Source organism: Aquarana catesbeiana, linkage group LG13, assembly GCF_042186555.1.
Source record: "Aquarana catesbeiana isolate 2022-GZ linkage group LG13, ASM4218655v1, whole genome shotgun sequence".
Taxonomy (NCBI): Eukaryota; Metazoa; Chordata; class Amphibia; order Anura; family Ranidae; genus Aquarana; species Aquarana catesbeiana.
Genome location: NC_133336.1, coordinates 233,937,496 through 233,962,124, shown reverse-complemented (window position 1 = coordinate 233,962,124; position 24,629 = coordinate 233,937,496). Strand labels below are relative to the sequence as shown.

At 44.4% G+C, this 24,629-nt stretch overlaps 1 protein-coding gene across 1 annotated transcript in view; it reads right to left on the bottom strand.

Annotated features, from left to right (window-relative positions):
• Positions 1–24,629, bottom strand: part of LOC141116966 (NACHT, LRR and PYD domains-containing protein 3-like) — a 93,296-nt gene that overhangs the window by 49,346 nt on the left and 19,321 nt on the right. Inside the window, exon 6 of the mRNA XM_073609500.1 lies at positions 21,588–21,653. Coding sequence (XP_073465601.1) covers positions 21,588–21,653 — 66 coding nt within the window. The remainder of the gene's footprint in view (positions 1–21,587; positions 21,654–24,629) is intronic.

The window sequence follows — 24,629 nt, the reverse complement described above, 5'->3', positions numbered from 1 at the left end:
ACAAAACTTTGAACTTGGTCCTCGGACACTGCCTCGTTCTGCTTGCTCCCCATGACGTTGTTGCCATATTCAACCAAGATCCAGCCGAAACACTTGTCCACTACCAGACACTTGAGACTCCTGTGTTCCCTCCTACTGGACAGCATTACTCTATTAAGTTGTCAAACACTGAACCCTACCACCCTTCTTCCACTTCTCGAGGGGGGAAAGGAGGAGTAGAGTCTTGACTTGTCACCCCATGACCACACAGAACACGCGGTCACCACTGAAAACACTGTTCTACAAGCTGAAACCTTACCACCGGTGATGTCTGCACAGGAGGCAGAGCTGTAAGCACTTACTACAGCATGTAAATTGGCAAAGGGAAAAAGAGCCAACATTCATATGGACTCAAGATATGCTTTCAGCATTGCCCATGATTATGGTGTTATCTAGGACAGAGGATTCCTGACGGCTGCAGGAACACCTGTGAAAAATTGATGCCTTGCTTCTCTCAACCCAAGTGACTATTCTGAATAAAAGCAAACGACAAAATGAACTCAAAGGAAGCTCGAGGCAATCATCTAGCCAATTCAGCTGCCAAACAGACAGCTGGTAGTCCACGGGAAGTGGACAGCAGGGTGGTAGAAGAAGACCACCCTGTGCTTACTTTACAAACTCTCCCAGTGGACAGAGTTTATCTAAAAGAACTACAGGAAACAACAAGTCCGGATAAGAAGGAAAGCTGGAAATGGAGAGGAGCAACTCTCAGAAATGGACTATTCGAGTGCAACAAGAAGCCTTGTCTACCCAGGAGTATGTACCCAGCCGTGGTGCAATGGGCACATGGAACTGCCCACTTGACAAAGACTTTTATGAACTCTCTTATCAACAAGTGTTGCACCAAGAGTTACTCCACTGACCGACAACTTCTGCAGATAATGCATTATCTGCACCAAATGTAACCCAGGACGCACAGAAAAACACAGAAGAAGCACCTGGCAAAAGCCCTATACCCCATTCCAGAGGATGCAAATTGATCATTCTCAAGTGCCAAGAAGTGGCAGATTCGAAAACGCCCTAGTGGAAGTGGTCACGACTGCCAGGACCACAGCTAAGAAACTACTGAGTGAAATAGTAGGTAGATTTGGGGTCCCAGAGGTGATATTGAGAGATCAGGGACCAGCCTTAACAGCAACCCTTACAAAAGAGATTTGGGCAGCACTGGGGGTTCAGTTGGCACTACACATCCCATACCACCCTCAAAGTAGCGGGAAGGTAGAAAGGATGAATGGGACACTAAATACAGGATGTTAAAGATGGCCCAAGAGACTAACATGAGTTGGCCCATTGCCCTGTTCAGTGTCAGACACACCCCCGGGGGAAACATGCCCTATACCCTAATGAAATTTTGTTTGGTTCAGATCCCAGACTTGGTTGTTACTTTCCACAACAGTTACAGTTGCAGTCTGATGTGTTGACTAATTATGTAACCACATTATCACGAGAATTAACCTGAATGCATGTCCAGGTGTTTTCTTCCATTCCAGATCCTGAATTAGATACAGGAACACACCAACTACTGTCTGGAGATCCTTGAGCCAAGATATGATGGTCCATTCCAAGTTTTGCTGACCACAGCCACCTCACTCAAGTTGGCCAGGAAGAACACCTGAATGCACGCTTATCACTGCAGGAGAGCGTGTTTTCGGGTGCTGCATATCCTTTTTCTGTTTGATCTAGGGGGGAGGGGCCCAGGGGGTGGCCATCACAAAAATGATAACATAATTACATTTTGGTGTAACTCTTCAGGTACACATGTGATCTCCTTTACCTTAGATTACTGTGACATAGTACCTTGTCCGTTTGACCCTTCATGGTGATGCCATTGGTACAGTGATATCCCTGACGGTAAGGACATATATGTATGCCACACAGACAGTTACTGGGGACAGAGTTGTGGTTTCTGTGGGGGCCAGTGGGTTGGAACACAGGGCCAGACTGGGCAACCACAGAGTGCATTAGACAAAAAAGATGAAAATAGAAAGCCCCCATATCCTAACCAAAGATACCCCTGATACATACACTGACCCAGCACACAGTCAGAGGAGGAAGCGAGCAGCTCTCTCCGGAAGCTTTGATCCTCATGTATACATAGATGCCATAAGGGTTACAAGGGGGGTCCCTGATGAGTTTAAAGCCAGGGATCAGGTAAAAGCTGGTTTTGAGTCTTTGATCCCCATAACAACTGTCAGCAAGAATGTAGATTGGATTAACTACATGTCATGGTTATGCAATAGAGTTTGTCGATCAGCATACCTGTCTCCATGTGTTCATCTCTAGAGACCAGCTGACCCTCACCTGACTGCTTTTGTAACCTCTACTCTAAGCATGGCCCCACCCCAGGCCCTATCAGGGAACCCTATATTAACCTGTGCACCACAAGCCAGCAATGCTGATCAACCATTGTGTGTTAGCCTCTGTGTGTACTTGCTGTGTTTCATACATCTGATTCCTGTTACCGACTTTGGCGTGTTCCCGACCATCCCTGTTTGCCTGTGACCCTGATGTTCCAGCCTGCTGCCTCCTTCCTCTTCTCCTGTAGTCTACGGTGAGCATGAGCTGTGAGACCCCGGGGGCCGCGACCTGGAGCCAGACTGCAGCGCAGTCCATCCTTACCATTAAAGGCTCTGGTGAACACCTGCTGGCTCTTAGACTCCGCGCCCTGGGGAATCTAGCTCCCAGTGGGATCTGTGTCAGTGATCCAGTAGACCTGCTTCCTGAACCTCCCAGGGTTCAATACGCAGCAGTCACCCGTAGGGTCCACTACCTTGCGGTGCACTCCTGATCCCAACGGTGTGCATCTGTCACCCAGCCTCTAGGTGACCTGACACTACACATATTATAACCAACAGAGATTTGTAAATTACACTAAAGATGCCCTCCAGGGAATTGCTGACCAGTTAGCCCCCACTTCCTACATGACATTCCAGGACCTGATGGCCTTAGACATGGTGCTATCTGGGAAAGGAGGCGTTTTGTAAAATCATAGGAAAAAACGGGAACCTGTTGTACATACATTCCTGATAATACTGGCCCAAATGGTAAGGTTACTTTAGCTATAAAGAAATTAGAAGATCTGTCATTGGAGTTGAAGAAGAACTCAGGTATCACAGACCCATGGGATCAATACTTTAGCTGGATGAGTGGGTGGCAGAAGGTGCTCGCCCAGATAGGGGTAACGGTATTAATAATCCTGGTTCTTTTAGCCCTGATTGTATGCTGTATTCTACCTTTTGTAAAAAGTTAATGAGCAAGGCTGTAGACAATAGCACACCTACATTTCTCCACCAAGAAGAAGAGGACCTCCTTATGATGGAAGATGACAAACCCTTCACTCCTCTACAGTCACTCCCTGTCCATAATCTCACAATTCTATAGGGTTTTAGGGATAGATAGCACCTGACTGCACCTCTCCAGCTGTATTGAGGAGGGTAGTGAACAGTTGCTGCCCAATTCTATATACAGCCTAAAAGAGTTGCTGAGGAGAAGGGCCAGGCCAAAGTGGGACCTTTAGTATTAGGGACAGAAAAGAGAAAATAGTCATTTTAGGGGGGATTGTGAAGGAATGTGATGTAAATAATAATAATAATAATCTGAAAATGTCTATTTTCTTATGTGTATACATATTTTTCTCCTTACTCATTATATAAGTATACAGGTTTGCTCTGTTCCTATATTTTCTCAAAATGGCGGCTACATCCCACACATCAGAAGAACGCGGAACTGAAGATAAAACCAAGGACAGCCAAACCTCGTTATGAAGATTCTCCATCTTCTTTTCTATCCTAACCAATGACGTATTTGTGTGTATAAAACATTAGCACCGCCTTGAATAAATTAGAAGTGTAAGAAGTAACGGTGCTGAGCGTGTCTCAGAGTGTTTACTTTTATATGCATGCATATCCACACTTTCCAATTAGAGACAGCAGCAGATAACCTTGGGCTCGATTAGAGCTCTTAATCATTTCCATAACAATACTTGAGAGGGAAGATGTAATGATGTGTATGCTTTATGTTATACTTAAAGTTCAATTTTATGCCTAGTACCTTATGCATGTTAGGAAACAGTTAACAGTTTTAGTAATGTGATCTGGGGGCGGGGAGCTGTGGTAGTTGTAAGATGGATTCTGCTGAATAAACACCAGGCTCATGCTCAAGCTCCTTGCTGTCTGCCTATGCTTTGTGTTAAATCATCACAACACCTATGGGCTCTGATGAGACCGCACATATGAGATCACACCTATGGGCACAATTCCGTAATGATTACATAAAGCAAGTAAGGGAAATATGTTTATCTCCTGCTGTGGCTGGAGGGAAGAGAGCACAGACATGCTTTGCATTTATAAAGCTGTAACCTATCTATCGTGCTGTGTGTTACTGAGTAGTATGGCTGGCTGGCTGGAGAATGAGGGGTGTCATTTATGTTGAAGTAGGCTTGTTCACGTTTACATGTACAGGCCAAGTGTACCTCTCACATTCTCTCCTATCCCAAGGATTCATGGGAAATGTAGTTAGAGAGAGAGGAAAGTGTATGATGTTTTAACACTTCCTCCTTGGCAGAATGCTGTATTTTTTGAACTGACGTCCTGAAAATTCATTTATGCCGCGTACACACGACCGGACTTTCTGGCAGAAAAGGTCAGACGGAAAGATTCCTTCGAACATTCTGATCGTGTGTGGGCTTCATCTGAATTTTTTTTTCTAAAATTCTGACGCACCTAGAAATAGAACATGTTTCAAATCTTTCCGACGGACTCAGTTCCTATCGGGAAAACTGCTCGTCTGTATGCTAGTCCGACGGACCAAGAACAACGCAAGGGCAGCTATTGGCTACTGAACTTCCTTTTTCTAGTCCCTTTGTATATCATCACGTTAAATGAACAAACTTTGGTGTGATTGTGTGTAGGCAAGTCCATTTCAGCGAAACTCCGTCGGAAAGACCGTCAGAGTTCAGTCCGACGAGAAGTCCGCTTGTTTGTAAGCGGCATTAGACTTTTCTCTTGAACAGTAAGGAATATCACAAATGTAATAACTGTTTTGTGTGTGTGTGTGTGTGTGTGTGTGCTAATACAGGATTTTTTGCCAATCCTGGAGTTCTGCTTTAACCACTTCAGCCCCGGAAAGTTTTTCCCCCTTAATGACCAGACCATTGTTTGCGATACGGCACTGCATTGCTTTAACTGACAATTGTCGTGTGACGTTGCACCCAAACAAAATTGATGTCCTTTTTTTCCCACAAATAAAGCTTTCTTTTGGTGGTATTTGAAAAAAAAAAAAAATCGACAATTTTGAAAAAAAAAGCAATATTTTTTACTTTTTGCTCTAATAAATATCCCCCCCAAAAAATATAAAAAAAAACTAATTTCTTCCTCAGTTTAGGTTGGTATGTATTCTTCTACATATTTTTGGTAAAAAAAAAAAAAAAAAATTGCAATAAGCATATATTGATTAGTTTTCGCAAAAGTTATAGCGTCTACAAAATAGGAGATAGATTTATGGCATTTTTATTTTTTTAATTTTTTTTAACTAGTAATGGTGGCGATCTGCAATTTTTATTGGGACAGTGCAGAAGACAGATTGGACACTTGACACATTTTTGGGACCAGTGACATTTATACAGCGATCAGAGCTAAAAATAGCCACTGATTACTGTATAAGTGGTAGGGAAGGGGTTAACACTAGGGGGCGATCGAGGGGTTAAATGTATGTCCTAGGGAGTGATTCTAACTGTGAGGGGGATGGGACTGCCTGAAGGAGGAGAAATATCGCTGTTCATACTTAGAATGAACAACAGATGTGTCTCCTCACCCCTGATAGAACGGAGATTTGTATGTTAACCTTGACAGATCTCCATTCTGTGTCTCTCAGGAGCAATCGCGGGTGCCCAGCGAACATCGCGGCCGCCAGGCAAGCGCATCCCAGTGGTCTTAAAGCGGCTGATGTATACCTACGGCGATTTGCCCAGGCGAGCCAATCTGCCACAGTATAACTGCGACGGCTGGTCGTCTAGTGTAGTCAACACAAAATATCTTTCTAAATGTCAAATATTGAAAGAAAATTTTATACAAAATCGCACACATATGTAGCAGAATCTCTGACCTCTTCCAGTCTAATGGAAACTTTCAAGGCCAAAGACAGCTGACATCCTTCAACATGTGGTGGGTTGTGAAGCATAGTGGGTGCAAATATGGTAAAAGTCATTGGGCGCCAGACGCTTCTTGGATATAAAAGAGGTTTTATTTCTTTGACAGTCCTTTTTATATTTTGCAGTGGGAAAGAGGGTTAGGGCCAGGACACCCTTAAAGCGAAAGTCCCACAAATTTTTTTTTTTAAAAGTCAGCAGCTACAAATACTGCAGCTGCTGACTTTTAAAATTAGGACACTTACCTGTCCCAGGGTCCAGCGACTCTGAATCCCGTGAGCTTCTCAAGGCTTTTGCGGTGGTATCTCCCTCAAGTGTCACCCACGCTTCCCTGCTGGGTCCCTAGCTTGGCACTCTGGATACCTTCAAGCTTCACCCTTGCTGACCGACTCGGTCCCTGGCTTGACTCACATGGCTGCTCTGCAAACGTCACCTCCGCTGGTTGGGTCCCTGACTTGATTGCCGCCTGAAGTTTCCAGATTCTCCACCGTGCCCGTTCAGTGAGAATACTGCTCCGGCACTTGCTTCAGTTACTCACTGTGGTCCCTGGTAAAGGTGATTGGTCCCTTTGTGGTGACAGCTTCCCATCTACCTCTTCTCCGGCCGGCAGAACCGGCACTTTTGGTTGGACTGCAAGACGCAGTCCCAACCGCACGCAGCCTTCTTACTTCTGGATAGGCCCTCACACAGCCTGGCAGCCTGATGCCCCCGGGATAGGCCCAATCTCCGGCACACAAGAGCCTGGATCACCTGACCTCACCTGAATATATAGACTCCCCCAGCAGGCCAAGGGATTCAACAAAATCCTTGCCCATTGGCTGGGATACCCCACATACCCATAACCTGACCTTGAGTTGTCCTTCTCAATCTAATACCTCCAAGTGCCTGGCCACCTGGTGGTAGAAGAGGAAAGTACAACCAGGCCAAACTAAGGCCTCATGTACACTGCTGCTGGTAAACGGACGTTCAAAGGCAGTTGGAAGCTTTTTTTCAGCTGCCCCTGGATTCATCCAATGTTATCTTATGTGTACATGTACACAGGTTTGTTTAATGTCGTTTTTAGGCAGTTGCGTTTATAGGCTTTTCTTTGAAAGCAAAAAAATGAGTTCAGACACCAAAGTTTCCGAAGTTTCAGATGCTAAACGCTGCTAAACCTGGTAACTCACGTTTAGCCATGTCTCGCTTACAGGCATTTTTCACTTTTGGCTATTTTGAAATAAAAAAAATAAATAATAATTTGGTTAGGAGCTCCCTGACTAAACCCCAGGGCACTACACATACATAAATACCCTTCAACTAACAAAAAATACAGCATTGTAGAAGAAGGATATTTATATATGTGGCAATTTTTTTATACTATTTCCATTCAATATTTGACATTTAGAAAGAGATATTTTGTATTTACTTTGACTAAATATAACTAAAGCATTTTTTTAAAGTTTTGAATAGGGTGGAGAGGTATTAGAACATCTATTATGTTTTTATTGCTGTCTGTGCCCCCATTAGAGAAATTCACCCTCTCTATTTGTCCTGTTTATCATTATCATTGAAAGTGAAAGTAAAAGAGGTTGTCCCCAGAAAAATTACATAGTTACATAGTAGGTGAGGTTGAAAAAAGACACAAGTCCATCAAGTCTAACCTGTGTGTGTGATTATATGTCAGTATTACATTGTATATCTCTGTATGTTGCAGTCGTTCAGGTGATTATCTAATAGTTTCTTGAAGCTATCGATGCTCCCCGCTGAGACCACCGCCTGTGGAAGGGAATTCCACATCCTTGCCACTCTTATAGGGCGTACACACGGTCGGACTTTGTTCGGACATTCCGACAACAAAATCCTAGGATTTTTTCCGACGGATGTTGGCTCAAACTTGTTTTGCCTACACACGGTTGCACAAAGTTGTCGGAATTTCCCATCGCCAACCACGCGGTCACATACACCACGTACGACGAGACTAGAAAAGGCCGGTTCAGAACCAAACGCGGCACCCTTTGGGCTCCTTTTGCTAATCTCGTGTTAGTAAAAGTTTGGTGAGAGACGATTCACGCTTTTTCAGACTCGTGGCTTTCAGATCGTTTTCTGCCGTTCAGTTTGTGCTTGTGGGTTTGTATCTGCTCTTCAGTGCGTGCAGTCAGTTCGTATCAGAGTTTTCTGTGTGATCTTGCCTGCTCGTTGCTGTTTTTCAGGTCGCTCTTCACAGGCCTTGCTGTTCTTCAGTGCATTCTGTTACTTCGTTCTGAGCAGCTGACCGTTTTCTAGCCATGTTTCGTATGCGTACTCCTCGTAGAGTTCGTGCTGTGCGGGGGCTTGGTGTTGGGGTCCTGACCTTGACACAAGTCCAGTCAATGAACAGGGTGGGGAGGAGTTCATGGACCAAGAATTGGTTGCTTCAGCGTGACCAGTTCTGTCATATGCCTTTGCTCCGTGAGATCCGTGAGAATAATCCTGATGATTTCAGGAACTTTCTCCGGATGACGGACCCCGTGTTTCACCATTTGTTGGCTTCGCTGACCCCCTATATCAGCAGGCAGGATACCTGCATGAGGCAAGCCATCACTCCGGAGCAGAGGTTGGTCACTACCTTGCGGTATTTGGCCACAGGGAGAAGCCTGCAGGACCTCAAGTTCTCGACAGGCATCTCCCCCCAGGCTCTGGGGATCATTATCCCAGAGACCTGTTCTGCCATCATCCAGGTCCTGCAGAAGGAGTATATGAAGGTAAGATTTTTATCCTTTTATATCACATTTTATTGTATTGAATGTTTGCTAATATATTGTATTTCTTTCCTCATTCCCTAATTACCATGATTGTAATATGCTGTGAATGTCCCCTTTCTCCTCATGCATGCTGGATTTTTATGTAATTATTATTTTATGTCCTTCATACATATTTGCCCTTCACTAACCTCCCCAGCATGGTGTCTCCTGCCCTATATTCACCTCATGTAGTCACTTAACAATGTATTTTATCAGCTCCATAGTAGTGCTTTACCCCAAACACCCCCTAAAATGTTTGTAAATGTTATTTTTGATTTAAATTCATGCAGAGTGCCAGAGGTTTTTTTTGTGGTGTCCCCAAATAATTTTTAGTAACCCTCCCTCCCCCCAACTGCTAAGTCAGCTGATCCCAATTCTCTATCCTCAATCATCTATCTGCTGACTTTGCCAAACCCATACACACTATACCCATCTCTTTACTGGTCAGATTTATGGATGAATTACCCAAAGCATGTAGTGCAAGGGCCTGCCTGTATACTTTACAATGGTACTGTTTAAAGTTTTTGTATCCTATTATTATCTTGATAGGTAATAGCAGAATGTCCAAATGTCCTCAAATGTGTACAGTGTGTATTTATATCTTTGTATTATGACACTTCTTACTTGTCCAGTGGGCTGCCAATAGTGTAACTAAGGAGGGTCTGTTCCAAGTAATACCCTGTATTTAGGCCTTCATCTCTCAATGAAGTGAAGAGGGTTACCTGTCCAAGAGTTCCCCCCCCTATAATGTTAGAAATGGCCCATGAGAGGGGGGGAGGGGGAATATGATAGGTGTACCTTATACTTTGGCGTTGTTAAATTCCCCTTAAGAAATGCTATCTGGAGGTTGCCCCATAATGTTTGTGTCTAATCTGCTTGCCATGTTTCTGTGAAAAAATAGTAATGTTTATTGTTTTTTCCTCAACAGTTTCCTTCCACGCCACAGGAATGGCAGACTGTGGCCTCCCACTTTGCCCAGCGGTGGGACTTTCCTAACTGCGGAGGGGCAATTGATGGGAAACACGTCCACATCGTCCCACCACCCAACTCGGGGTCGTACTATTATAATTACAAGGGGTTTAATAGTATAGTGATGTTGGCGGTGGTGTCGGCTAATTACGACTTCTTGTATGTGGACGTGGAGAAGAATGGCCGGATGTCCGATGGTGGAGTCATCGCCCAGACGGAGTTCTACAGGCGTCTCCAGAATGGCAGCTTGGACTTGCCAGCTCCAGAGGACAATGTTGAAGGTCTCCCATTTGTGTTTGTTGCTGATGAAACGTTTGCGCTGGGGGACCACCTGATGCGGCCATTCCCGATGAGGACCCTCACCCCGGAACAGAGGGTTTTCAATTACCGGCTGGCCAGAGCCCGAAGAGTGGTGGAGAACACATTTGGAATCCTGGCCAGCCGGTTCCGACTATTTCTGACACCCATCCATATGGCGGAGTATAAACTGAACCATATAATACTTGCGTGCTGTGTTCTCCATAATTTTTTAAGAAGACATTCGGCCAACTATGCTGGCTCAGTTGGGCCTGAGGCCGGAATCCTACATCCAACAACACTGACGGCGCTTGAAAGTGGCCGTCCTGGCTTGCCCTCCCTGAGTGCCCGTGATGTCCGGTTACGATACCTGGAGTTCTTTGCGGGTAGGGGGGCTATCAATATGCCAGACAATATGTGAAGCCTTTTTTAATAAAAAAAAACAAAAGAAATTCTTTGTGGACATTTACTGCTTGTGTTTGTTTTAGCTGACCCTGACAGAAATGTGTTGAGTGCAGAAAATGTCGTGATTGGGTAACCTTATAAAAAACACTGTTGGCTGGTATTTCCTAAATGCAAAAACACATTTCACTACAAGTGCACTTGCAACTGCACTGAAACTGCACTTGTAGTGCAAAGTGGATTTGCCCTTAGGAAATAACCCCCATTTTTGCATAAAACAGCTATTACATCACCCCAAAAGTGTTGTAGTGTTGAGACAATAATCCACACATTCTTGAGTAAGCAACTTTTTTATACCTGCACAATCACATGTGCATTTACCAAAGGTTTTTAAAACAAACCAACATGTTTGTTGTATAACAATTTTTGCAGTAGCATTATCAAAAATCAAAATGTCCATTTAAGATAAAACAGGCATGTGTAAAACCCAAAAGAAAGCCAAAAAACTTGAACTTACAAAGTTCACATTAGGTAAAACCTGAAGGCTATATCAGACATCAGTATTTACGAACTGGGTTTGATATAGCGTTCAGATGGGGGGAAATCACCCCTGGAAAAGCCAAATTTGGAAGATGCACACCAAGTTCCGAATGTCAACATGTGCGACCTGCCATCAGGGGGGATCAAGGGACGTGTTTTGGGGGAGCAAGCCCTTCCTCAACGCTACTTTATAATTGAGGAAGGGGTTGCACCCCCAAAACGCGTCCATTGATCTCCCGTGATGGCAGATAGCACATGTTGACACACTGTGTGCATCCTCCAAATTTGGCTTTTCAAAACATTGCAAAAAGATTTTAAAAATTGGAACACAATCCCAAAAATATATTTTGTGGGGTTTTAAATTCGCCCCAAAACATCAATGATGTTATTATTTTTTTTAATAACATCATTTATTTTTTACACCCCATGATCTCCCCGATCAGGATCTGGGCACTTTCTGAAGTAAAGTGTTCTGGATCCACAACCTCACGATCACCTAAAAAGAGAGAAACAAAACAAAAACAGGTATCAAAAATCTGCCACCATCCATCTCTTTTACCTGAGCCTGTGGTCGCAGACACTCACCTGTTGTGGTGCCAATCTCCACCACGTCTTCTTCTTCCTCCTGCTCTTCTTGGGTTTGCGGTATTTCACCTTCTTCCAGAGGTGGGGGGTCTCTGGTCTCCTCGGATGAGGGGTGTCCTTCGAGTCTTTTCTCCCCTATGTAAAACAATAATGGTATAATTAGCACATAGATATTTGATGGCAGAACTAGAAATAGCAAACATTGCTTGGAAGTGGGGTACAATTGTCTATTTTAGCCAAGATGTATTTTTTTTATTGCCCTTTGTCAAGCTGCAATACTTTACCTGTTTAGTACAAACTTCACAGATGGAGACCCCCCTATAGTATACACTGGAGCACCTGTGTGGCCCCCCCTAATAAAAATGTGGTTCTGGGGTCCCACACTAGTGCTCCAGTGTCCAGATGTGAAAACAGCTGCTCAGTGTCTTCTCCTTACACACAATCTAGTTGGCATTTCATTCTAGTAACAAACCCATCTACACAAACAAATATTTGGCATCCAAGTAGGCCCCAAAAAAATGCATATGGCCTAAACAATGGTGTTTTAGAGGCCCAAAGAAAAATGTTAGATACGAACGAATAATGGGCCCATGAACATTAAAGTTGCCCTTTTAAACGTTACAATTACTAAAAGCATATGGAGCAGAACGAACGGAATAAAGACAGAAAGAATAGGAACACAGCACTACTACTACTACTACACTACACAGCAGAACTACTTACTTTTTTGCAGCACTCTCCGGATCTTTCGGTACTGCTCTGGCTCTCTTAATTTCAGGTCCGACCACCGCTTCCGGAGCTGATCTTTTGATCTTAGGACCCCGAAATTTCTCTCAAGACTCCTGACCACTTTCGCCATGATCTTGGCCTTTCGGATGTTCGGGTTGGGGTAAGGCCCATACTTTCCGTCATAGTTGGACTTCTTCATGATGTCTACCATCTCCAACATCTCCCCAAAGGACATATTTGTGGCCTTAAAACGTCTCCTTCTGGATCGGGACGTGTCCGGATCCGGGCTTTCCTCCTCCTCCTCCTCGTTCCTGCAATTAGCACGCACCTGCTGTGACTCTGCCATGTGCTCTTCCCCCACTGCGCCGAACAAAAAGGGGCGGGGAATAGACTAGAAAGAACGTCAGGGGCGGGCGGAGTTACACGCATGCACAGTGTGTATAAAGTGTAACACGCGTGCGTATTACGTACGATCTGTGAGCGGAGGAAGGAGCATTGGACGCGCCGATCGTAAGAACGAAGGTAAGAGACAAACTTGTGCCTATACTGCTTCTAGATTGAGGCCTATATTGTAACAAGATTAGGAGAGTTTTGTCTGACATTAGGCTTTGTCTTGTGTTGTGTCTTGCAGTGAACATGGATATGGTACTCAAAGATAATGGCTTCATGTCAGTATTCATAGATATGCTAAGGGAGCTGCCATGTCTGTGGGAGATTAAACACCCACATTACAAGAACCAAGCAAAGAGGAAGGCAGCACTGGTGCAATTGTGTGAAATTGTGAAGCAGGTGATCCCCACGGCAGACATCAACTATTTAAAGAAATTAATTGGTGGCCTGAGGAGCACATATCTGAGGGAGCGCAAGAAAGTCCTGGATTCACAGAGATCCGTAGCAGCAGATGACATCTATGTCCCCAGGATGTGGTACTACGACAGGCTGCATTTTCTGGCAGGCCAGACTGAACCCAGGCCATCCCTCTCCAGTCTTCCTTCCACGCTTCCTTCCCCCCCGGCTGAGGCTTCTGATGCCCAACCTGGGCCTTCCAGGCCACATGTGGAGGAGCCCAGATTGAGCCAGGTATAGCATTCCTCTAAATATTTCTGCTTGTCCAATCAATGATGTTAACTATATGTTAGTTGGGAGTACTAATTTAAGATTGTGATTGATGATGCAAAACATTACAACCATGTCCCTTTTTCATACACAGGGAAGTCTCAGCCAGGAGGTGGCCGGGCCGAGCCGGCTGGCTGATCTGCAGGTCATTCCACCCCCCCGGAAAGAGAAAGTGGCAAGAGGAGGAGTGCCCTAGAGGAGGCTACCGGAGGAGTCTTTTGGAGGGCTACAGAAGTCCTGGGAGCACGACAGACCGTGGAGGAGGACATTGCTGTCGTCATTGCATATAAAATGCAGAGGATGGAGGAGGGACAACAAGTAATGTGTGAGGCCCTCATATCGGAGGCTCTGGAGAAAGGTATGAGGGGCCAAATTACATCTCAGACACACCTTTGCGATGGTCCTCCTCCTCCTCCTGCAGGTTCAGCTCCTCCTCCTCCTTCTCCTCCAGGTCCTCCTCCTTCTCCTCCTCCTCCTCCTCCAGGTCCTACTCCTCCTCCTGCCACATCTCCAACTGCACAGCCACAGCCGGGAAGGAAGCGTGTAAGGAAGACCAGAAAGTGAGGACCCTGGATCCAGTCTGGTCGGCCAAAAAATGCAGCTTCTTGTGGTACCACAGCCTGGGGACACACATGTCATCTGCTGCTATCCGGATCTCTGCGAATCCCGGATCAGACTGCCCTCCCTTACATATGGACTCCTCAGGCCACCAATTTTGATGTTGAAGAATTGATGTCTGCCGTTGGGGTCCCAGGCTTCACTAATTTCTCCTGTTTCTCCAGTGTTGCCTTCCTCTTTGTTTGGATCTGATCCCTTAATAAAGGATTTTTTTTTTGAATTATACTCTCCTATGTGTTTTACTTCAAAAATGACAGTTTGTGAGGATTCAGGTACATTTCAAATATACAATGTGAAATGAACAAGGGTCACCAACAACAAACAATCTCCTTGAGATTAAATAATAAAAGATATCAATGGTGTTGGGGTAACTTGACACACAAAACACACACAAAAATATTCAGGAGTAAAAAGAAAAATAACATTAAACAAAGATCAGCCTTTGAAAAAATACAAACATTACAGAAAAAAAAAGGCTTAAAATCCAAAAAAAAAAAAAAATAATAATATAAAACTGTCAGATGTGACAACTAATAACAATATATTGAGGGAATCCCCAAAAAAATACACAAATAAACGTTTGTGAGAAGTGTGTGTGAATATGAGCAGCAAAACTACTTAATTCTTCTCACATTATAAAGAAGAAGAGAGTGCGCTGTATTAAACCATTTTGAACATTGCAGCGTGATGAAAGTGCTGTATCCATTGCGAACGCTAAGTTTACCAGAACGAGCTGTCCCGTCTCGGAATTTCTTCTGAGCATGCATGGCACTTTGTGCGTCGGAACAGGCCACACACGGTCGGAATTGACGCGATTGGATTTTGTTGTCGGAAAATTTTATCTCCTGCTGTCCAACTTTGTGTGTCGGAAAATCTGATGGAAAATGTCCGATGGAGCCCACACACGGTCGGAATTTCCGACAACACGCCCCGATCGAACATTTTCCATCGGAAAATCCGACCGTGTGTACGGGGCATTACAGTAAAGAACCATCTACGTAGTTTAAGGTTAAACCTCTTTTCCTCTAATTTTAATGAGTGGCCACGTGTCTTGTTAAACTCCCTTCCGCAAAAAAAGTTTTATCCCTATTATGGGGTCACCAGTCCAGGATTTATACATTGAAGTCATATCCCCTCTCAAGCGTCTCTTCTCCAGAGAGAATAAGTTCAGTGCTCGCAACCTTTCCTCATAACTAAGATCCTCGAGACCCTTTATTAGCTTTGTTGCCCTTCTTTGTACTTGCTCCATTTCCAGTACATCCTTCCTGAGGACTGGTGCCCAGAACTGGACAGCATACTCCAGGTGAGGCCGGACCAGTGTCTTGTAGAGTGGGAGCATTATCGTTTTATCTCTGGAGTTGATCCCCTTTTTAATGCATGCCAATATTCGGTTTGCTTTGTTAGCAGCAGATTGGCATTGCATGCCATTGCTGAGCCTATCATCTACTAGGACCCCCAGGTCCTTTTCCATCCAAGATTCTCCCAGAGGTTCTCCCCCCAGTGTATAGATTGCATTGATATTTTTGTCACCCAAATGCATTATTTTACATTCTTCTACATTGAACCTCATTTTCCATGCAGTTGCCCAGCCCTTAATTTGTTCAGATCTTTTTGCAAGGTTTCCACATCCTGCGGAGAAGTTATTGCCCTGCTTAGCTTAGTATCGTCCGCAAATACAGAGATTGAACTGTTTACCCCATCCTCCAGGTCATCTATGAACAAATTAAATAGGATTGGTCCCAGCACAGAACCTTGGGGGACCCCACTACCCACCCCTGACCATTCCGAGTACTCCCCATTTATCACCACCCTCTGAACTCGCCCTTGTAGCCAGGTTTCAATGCATGTACTCACCCTATGGTCCATGCCAACGGACCTTATTTTGTACAGTAAAGTAATAGAGGGGAAATCTTCCAATGGGAACACTAGTTCTGGTGACCTAAGGGATTCCCTTAATTTTACAGGGATTTCCTCTCACTTTCTGTTTTGGCTATGGGACAAGAAGTGAGGGGAAATCTCTGCAATGGGACAAAGAGGGCAGAAGAAGAAAAATGACAGGGGTTCTAAGGCTCCATTACTCTATCCAAACTGGAAAAAAAAATCCTATAGTTACACTTTAAAGACACTTTTCTCAGCCGTTTCAGGAGAGAAGAACCTTTAAAATAACTTTCCAGGCTAAGGGAACCCCTACTAAAACTGACTATTTCTACAACTCATAATACATTAGTGATGGTCAGTGGGATGAATGCTCCTTACACCTGTTGTTTTTGGAAAGAATACCCCCCCCCCCCCCTTTACAGATAGCTAAAAAGATCAATGGTGTCAGTAGGAACTTATCTAGGAGGCAGACATTGCTCATTGTTCAAGCAATCCCTAGCAACCTTTGGAGGAACCCAAGGGGGCCACGGAACCCTGGTTGAGAAATCTTGCTTTAACTGCTTCCAGATCACCCACCACACATATGTGGCAGGGCGGCCCGGCTGCACGAAACCATGTGCCTGTATGTTGTTTGCTTCTTCCGGGTCTGGGGCACCCGGTGCTGGATTCCCGCTCCCGCTGTGATTGGACACAGCGGGAGGCAATCAGTGGGTCCCGCTGATCATTCCGAGGAGAGGCAGACTGGTGTTCTGCCAGAGAGGAAAATAGAGATCTGCTAAGCAGAAACGTGGATCTCTGTTTTCCTCCCATGTCAGCATTCCCCCCACAGTTAAAAAGCACTCCCTAGGAGCACACTTAACCTTTTGATCGCCCCTCATGTTAACCCCTTCCCTGCCAATGCCTAGAGTACAGTGATCAGTGCATTTATTTAGCACTGGTCCCCAAAAAGTGTCACTTAGTGTCAGATTTGTCTGCCGAAATGTCACAGTCCTGCTAAAAATTGCTGATTGCCACCATTACTAGTAAAAAATATAAAAGTCCAAAAATCTATCCCATAGTTTGTAAATGAGATAACTTTTGCGCAAACCATTCAATATACGCTTATTGTGATTTTTTTTACCAAAAATATATAGCAGAATACATATTGGCCTAAACTGATGATGAAATTAGTTTTTTTACATTATTTTATTGGATGTGTTTTATAGCAGAAAGTAAAAAATATAGTTTTTTTATTTCAAAATTGACAATCTTTTTTGTTTAATAATAATAATAAACACTACAGAGGTGATCAAATACCACCAAAAGAAATCTTTCGGGGGAAAAGGACATACCGTATTTATTGGCATATAACATGCGCCGGCGTATAACACGCACCCCAAGTTTAGGAGGGAAGTTTAAAGAAAAAAACTTTTAGGAGGGAAGTTTAAGGAAAAAAACTTACATTTTAAATGCCCATCAATGCAGCCTTGCCCAGTGTCCATTTGCAGCCTTGCCCAGTGTCCATTTGCAGCCTTGCCCATTGTCCATCTGCAGAATTGCCCAAAATTGCAGCATGTTTCATTTGGCTCCTCTCGGCTCCTCTTGCCGCCGTCATAGAACGAGCCGAGCCGAGTGTACTTTGTACTCGTGTACTTGGCTCTGCTCACAGTCACGTCCCCGTCCCGCCCCTTGGCCCGGCTCCTATGATGGTCACAACACCGGTGCAATGGCGGGACGTAAAGGCTAGGAGGTGGGACTGGGCGTGACTGCGAGCGGAGCCTAGCCAAGTACACAGTACACTCGGCTTGGTCAATGTTGGCGGCGCTCCTTTTGCCCTCACAGACAGCGGGGATCGGCGTACAACACGCACCCACGATTTTCTCCTGATTTTAAGGGGAAAAAAGTGCGTGTTATACGCCGATAAATATGGTAAATTTTGTTTGGGTACAATGTCGCACGACCGCGTAATTGTCAGTTAAAGCAATGCAGTGCCATATGGCAAAAAATGGCCTGGTCATTAGGGGGGTAAAATCTTCCGGGGCTGAAGTGGTTAAAATCATTTTTGCGGTAATATTTGGTAAGGTCATTGCCATATCTTTGGATGGGTCTATTTTGTTTTGTTAGAGAATAGCCAACATCTTGAAAGCGTCACTCCGGTATCCATCTATCAAACCTTCACATTGTTCACGTTCCACACCTTTGTAAGGATACTTGTCTATTCCTAATCCACTTCTGTCTTGTAAACATTTGAGCCAAATACTGTATACTGTAAAAATAATTGTGAATAAGTAAAGTATTCCCACTACATATGACATATGTTCTAACAAGGGATTAGACCAGTGGTCTCCAAACTGCGACCCGGGGGTAGGATGCGGCCCTTTGCTTGCTTTTATCTGGCCCTTGGGATGCTATTTTATTCACTGACCCCAATGAACGGCACATTTCCTCCCAATGACACCAACGATGGGGCACATTTCCTACCAATGACATCAGTGATGGGGTACAGTTCCTCCAAATGACACCAACAATGGGGCCCAATGAAACCAATGATGGAGCACAATTCCTACCAATGACATCAATGATGGGGCACATTTCCTACCAATGACATCAGTGATGGGGTACAGTTCCTCCCAATGACACCAACAATGGGGCCCAATGACACAAATGATGGGGCACAATTCCTACCAATGACACCAATTATGGGGCACAATTCCTACCAATGACATGGGGATTGTATACTGACGATGGGACATTTTGTACTACCGATGGCCACAGTCTGGCCCTCCTAAAGTCTGAAGGACAGTAAACCGACCCTTTGTTTATAAAGTTTGGAGACCCCTGATTAGACTATTGTGAGATGCATGTACATTGTATTATGTTTGGAGTGATTGGGAGCCTTTTTGCCGCAAACAAGACAGCAATAAAAACCTGACAGGGGTTCTAATCCATTTCCACTCTACTTTAAGTACATCATCCCCAATAATTCTGTTTTTCCACATAGCGCACCCCCTCAAGGGCTGCAAGTAACTGGAATCCCCCACCCTGCACAGCCAGGCACACCAAATATTCACAGGCCCCTCGGACTCAGAAAACAGTCCAGTACTCTGTTTTTATTTTTTATTGAGGGATTAGAACTTTGATAGGGATTGGAAAAATTATGAGATGCCCACTTGACTTCAAGAGAACTTCAGGGACAACTTCTCCTATATTCACTACTCTGCTCCCTCCAGCACTAACTTGCTTGCAGAACTCCAGCTGTCACCTTGTTGAAATTTGGTAGCTAAGGCCCATTACAGGCAAGGACTCGCAGCCCCTATACAGGAAGATAGGGTGACACAGCTTACACTTTCCCAGAACTTCCTCTTTGTAGTCACTGATCCCAGCACCACCTCTTCAGGCACTGCCAGCCTACCTGGCTTCAGCTGCCCCTTTCACTAGTCCTCCTGGCTGACTTCTCCACAGTCCTCCCAGACTGACAAACACTCTCTCCACAGTCCTCCCAGGCTGAACACTCACCAGCTCACCCAGCTGACTTCTCAGGAAATCTCCTGGATGTGCTGACCTGCTCCTGTTGTCCTGTCCTTGCTCCCATGCATCCAGGAAATGATTCTTGAGTGTTGTAGAGGGTCCCTCCAGCACCCGAACCCAAGGCCCGATGTCAACCCCCTCAGACTAGGGGGCACCCTCAAAGGCCACCGACAGCCTCCTCAGCATTCCTTTTCCATATTTCACCCGACTTCCCCAGCTGGCAGGACTTATGCCTATTTATGAGGTGCCTACCCCTTTTGAGCCCCTTTTTGCTGGGGATTGGTCAAAGACCTCATAAATATGCCAACAGCCCCTCCTGGCCTCCTCCCACTACATCTGGAAGATTCTCCAAGATTCCAGAAAACAGTGGGTCATCAGAAATGCTGCTTGCTGAGTCATGCAGTCTCCCTGAGTCACTCAACCCTGACACAGATTCAACCCAGGCAGAGGCGGCTCTAGGTTTTGTGAGGCCTTAGGCAAAACTTAGACAAAAATAACTGTGTGCCCCTCAACCACAGCGCTGCTGGCCTCTCTCCTCTTCTCTCATTCTGACTGCTGTGGGGGATCTTCAGGATGGAGGCCGGGAAAAGGGGCTGGTAAAGGTAATTTACCAGCCTCTTCCTTTTCTAAATGAGCACAGTAAGTGATCGGTACTGATCGCTCACTGTGTTCATTTATAACTGCAGTATAGTAAACTGTTTACTATGCTTTGGTTTATGAATTAACAGGAGCATCTGTCTCCTGTTCATTAAACTGCAGTACAGCTGAGGCTACAGAGAAGGACTGGGAAATGTGTTTCCTGAGTCCCTTTCTCGGTCTCAAAAGTGAGACTTCAGGGGTCTGTTTAGACCCCTGATATCTCACCAAACCATAAAACATTAAAAAAATTGTAAAAAAATAATAATAAAACTGTAAAAAAAAAATCAGACTAAAATTTCTAATCAAACTAAAAAGCCATGCCCAATATGTAGCATAATTTAGCCACACTCACTGTTTTTTTCTGCAGTGCACTGTGTATGCCACAGGTCACCATCTCCCTAGTAGGGGCCTCAGTGCCCATGATGCTATTATGATGGCATTCTACAATGGCGGTAAACTTGAGTAGGAAAGAAAGGTGGAGGGTATAAGGGTGGGTAGTATGTACATGAGAGGAGTGCGGAGTCTATGGAGGCGAGTAGTTACATGTGACTGGCTGTGATTGGACACAGCCAATCACATGGTTAAAGAGCCACGGCCAAGGCTCTTTAAAGAGATGGGGGTCGCGCCGCATCCTAGCAACACGGAGCGGCCACAATCGCCGCGCTGCATGCCCCAGCGGGCACGCAATAGCAGCCGTTCTGGGACGTTGTCATATGACGTCCTCCCAGAATGAGAGCCGCACCGTCCCTCCGTCATTTGACAGTGGGCGAGCGGCAAGCGGTTAAGAACTAATAGCAGCCCCGCAAGTTTGCAACAAAGCAGCACATTTTTCCAGTCGGTCAGGAACAGGGGCGGACTGACCATTCGGGCACCCGGGCACATGGCCGAGGGCCCCATGCCACTAAGGGGCCCCATCAGGTTGGCTAGCCTCAATAAAACCAGAGACAGTATGTAAAAATCTGTGTTTTTTTTAAAGATCCCAAGATTATAGCTGCCCCACCTCTCCAGTACCTTTTCAGTGTGTGTATATGTATTCTGTGTGTGTATACTGTGTGTATATTGTGTGTCTGTGTGTGTATACTGTATGTGTGCGTGTATACTGTGTGGCCCCATAATCTATTGTCTGAGGGTCCTATAATCTCCTATTGCCTGGGGGCCCCATAATCTTCTCCTATTGCCCGAGGGCCCCATAATCTCCTATTGCCCGGGGGCCCCATGAGTTGTCAGTCCGCCCCTGGTCAGGAACAAACACAATTTTGTGAGTTTTTTCAACCTGCACAAGTGCGAACCTAGCCTTAGGGAGAACATAATTCCAGCTCTGTCTGCACTTTGGAAAAATTGTGGATTTTTTAAAATGAAATTACCTTTTAGCTCCGGAGTCAGTGAGTGTCCCCCCTCATCCAGCAGAATCTGATCCACCAGACCCTCACCTGTAGGAAAATACAGAAATTAAAAATTTATTCTGATCACATCCACCTGAGCAGACCAACAAAATTATGAATGTGAAAGATGTCAAAACAGTTTTCAAATAATAAAAGTCACTTTTGATACTGTATGTCGAGTGAATGAAGAACTTTTTGGACAAATATTGTCAAATATGAAAAAAAAAAAAAGGGGTGGGACGCGTTTTGAGCATGCAATTGGCTCATTCTTCATGCCAAAACCTGGAAGCGCGGTGTTTTTTTTTAAAGTTGGCAATAAAAAATAGTCTTGTGAATTCTGCACTTAAAAAATATATATAAATATTTATTAAAATATTGTCAAATATGAAAAAACAAACAAAAAACTTTTGGACAAATGGTGGATTTGAATTTGACATATTACCCAGGTAAACAATACCATCAAATGTGCTTTTTAAAATAGGACATCAAAGCTTGTCGGGAAGTTTGAACGAATAATTAACAATACCGCACACCGTCATATGACGTCCTTGACTTTGCGAGGGGATTTCTGAATGATGCCTGCAGCTACAGGCATCATTCAGATATCATTATTTGCAGCCCAGCCGGCGATTCTGTGCATGATAAGAATGATCATAGCGACAGTTGATCGCTTTTATAGGCGACAGGAGGTGACTCCCCCCCGCCGCCATCCGATGCATCTCCGGGCTCTCCCATGCCATCGGGGGTCTGGAGAAAGAATCATACACCGCCGGATGATGACCAGATGGTCACCAGTCATCTCTATGACCGTCGGAAGCCCGGGCGTGACCCCACATGTAAACAAAGCCGCGATCGCGGCTGTCAGCATGAGATCTGTGAATTTTTTTTTACAATCTCATGCTTTACAGCCTGGAGGAGAGATGTGGGGTCTTATTGACCCCGCACCTGTCCATAAAGAGGACCGGTCAGGATAGATTCCTATTACAAGGGATGTTTCCATTCCTTGTAATGGGAATAAAAGTGATAAAAAAAAATTAAATGTAAAAAAAAGTGTAAAAATAAAAAAAAAAAAGTAAAATAAAAAAAAATATATTTTTTTTTTTAAAACGCCCCTGTCCCTGGTAGCTTGTGCTCAGAAGCGAACACACACGTAAGTCCTGCCCACGTATGTAAGCGTCGTTCAAACCACACATGTGAGGTATCGCCGCGTGTGTTAGAGCGAGAGCAACAATTTTAGCACTAGACCTCCTCTGTAACTCTAAACTGGTAACCTGTAAAAAACTTTAAAGCGTCGCCTATGGAGATTTTTAAGTACTGAAGTTTGGAGCCATTCCACGAGTGTGCGCAATTTTAAAGCGTGACATGTTGGGCATCTATTTACTCAGCGTAACATTATATTTCACATTATACAAAAAAATTGGGCTAACTTTACTGTTTTGTTATTTTTTAATTTAAAAATTATTGCCCAAATTTCGTGCGAGATAAAAAAGTTGCAATGACTGGCATTTTATTCCCTAGGGTGTCTGCTAAAAAAAAAACATATATAATGTTTTGTGGTTCTGCGTAATTTTCTAGCAAAAAAATTATGATTTTTACATGTAAGAGAGGAGTGCCAGAAAAGGCCCGGTATGGAAGTGGTTAAGTCAGCTATATCAATCGTGTACCAGCTTGCAGACCGCAATCTGTCCATATACTGCAACAGTGCGGCCTCGCTGCTCTGGATCATGTAAATGGTAAACAACACAGGGCTCTCTACAGACAGCAGCAATATGCCATTTTATTTCTCCCTGCAGAGCAGGGAGTAAAAACAGGAACATTGCTTAGTAAAAGCAGCACATACTACACACAGTAAACATTAGGTACACAGTTAACCCTTTGATTGCCCCCCCCCACATGTTAACTCCTTCCCAGCCAGGGTCATTAGTACAGTGACAGTGTATATTATTATCCCTGATTAGTGTCAGTGCCATTTAGTTAGTTTCCACAAAGTGTCAGTTAGTGACAGATTTCCCGCCGCACAATCCCGCTATACATTGCTGATCACCAATAACATTACTATTATAAAAAGTTTAAAAAAATTCCAGTATATATACACCATAGTTTGTAGACACTATAACTTCCACACAAACCAATTAACCACTAGACCACCAGCAGTTATACTGCGGCAGGTTGGCTCTCCTGGGCAAATCGTCGTAGCTATACATCGGTCGATTTAAGAGCTCTAGGGGGCGCGCGCCCACAGCGCGACGACGGAGCCGATGCGCGTGCCCAGTGGCCAAAATGTCCGCCGGGCACCCGCGATCGCTCCTGAGAGACACAGAACGGAGATCTGTCAATGTAAACAGACAGATCGTTGTTCTGTCAGGGGAGAGGAGAGAGATCTGTTGTTCATACTACAGCAATCTCTCTCCTCCTCCAGGCAGTCCAATCCCCCCCCCCCAGTTAGAATCACTCCCTAGAACACACATTTAACCCCTTGATCGCCCCCTAGTGTTAACCCCTTCCCTGCTAGTGACATTTATACAGTAATCAGCGGCTATTTTTTTAGCTCTGATCGCTGTATAAATGCCACTGGTCCCAAAAAAGTGTCAAAAGTGTTCGATCTGTCCCACGCAATGTCGCAGTCCCGCTAAAAATTGCTTATCACCGCCATTACTAGTAAAAAAAACTAAAAATAAAAATAATAAAAATGCCACAAATCTATCCACTATTTTATAGACGCTATAATTTTTGCGCAAACCAATTAATATACGCTTATTGCGATTATTTTATTAAAAATATGTAGAATACATATTGGCCTAAACTGAGGAAGAAATTTGTTTTTTTATATATTTTTTGGGGATATTTATTATAGCAAAAAATAAAAAAATAATGCGTTTTTTTTTTTAAATTGCCGCTCTTTTTTTGTTTATAGCGTAAAAAATAAAAACCACAGAGGTGATCAAATACCTCCAAAAGAAATCTCTATTTGTGGGAAAAAGAGGACGTCAATTTTGTTTGGGAGCCACGTCGCACGACCGCGCA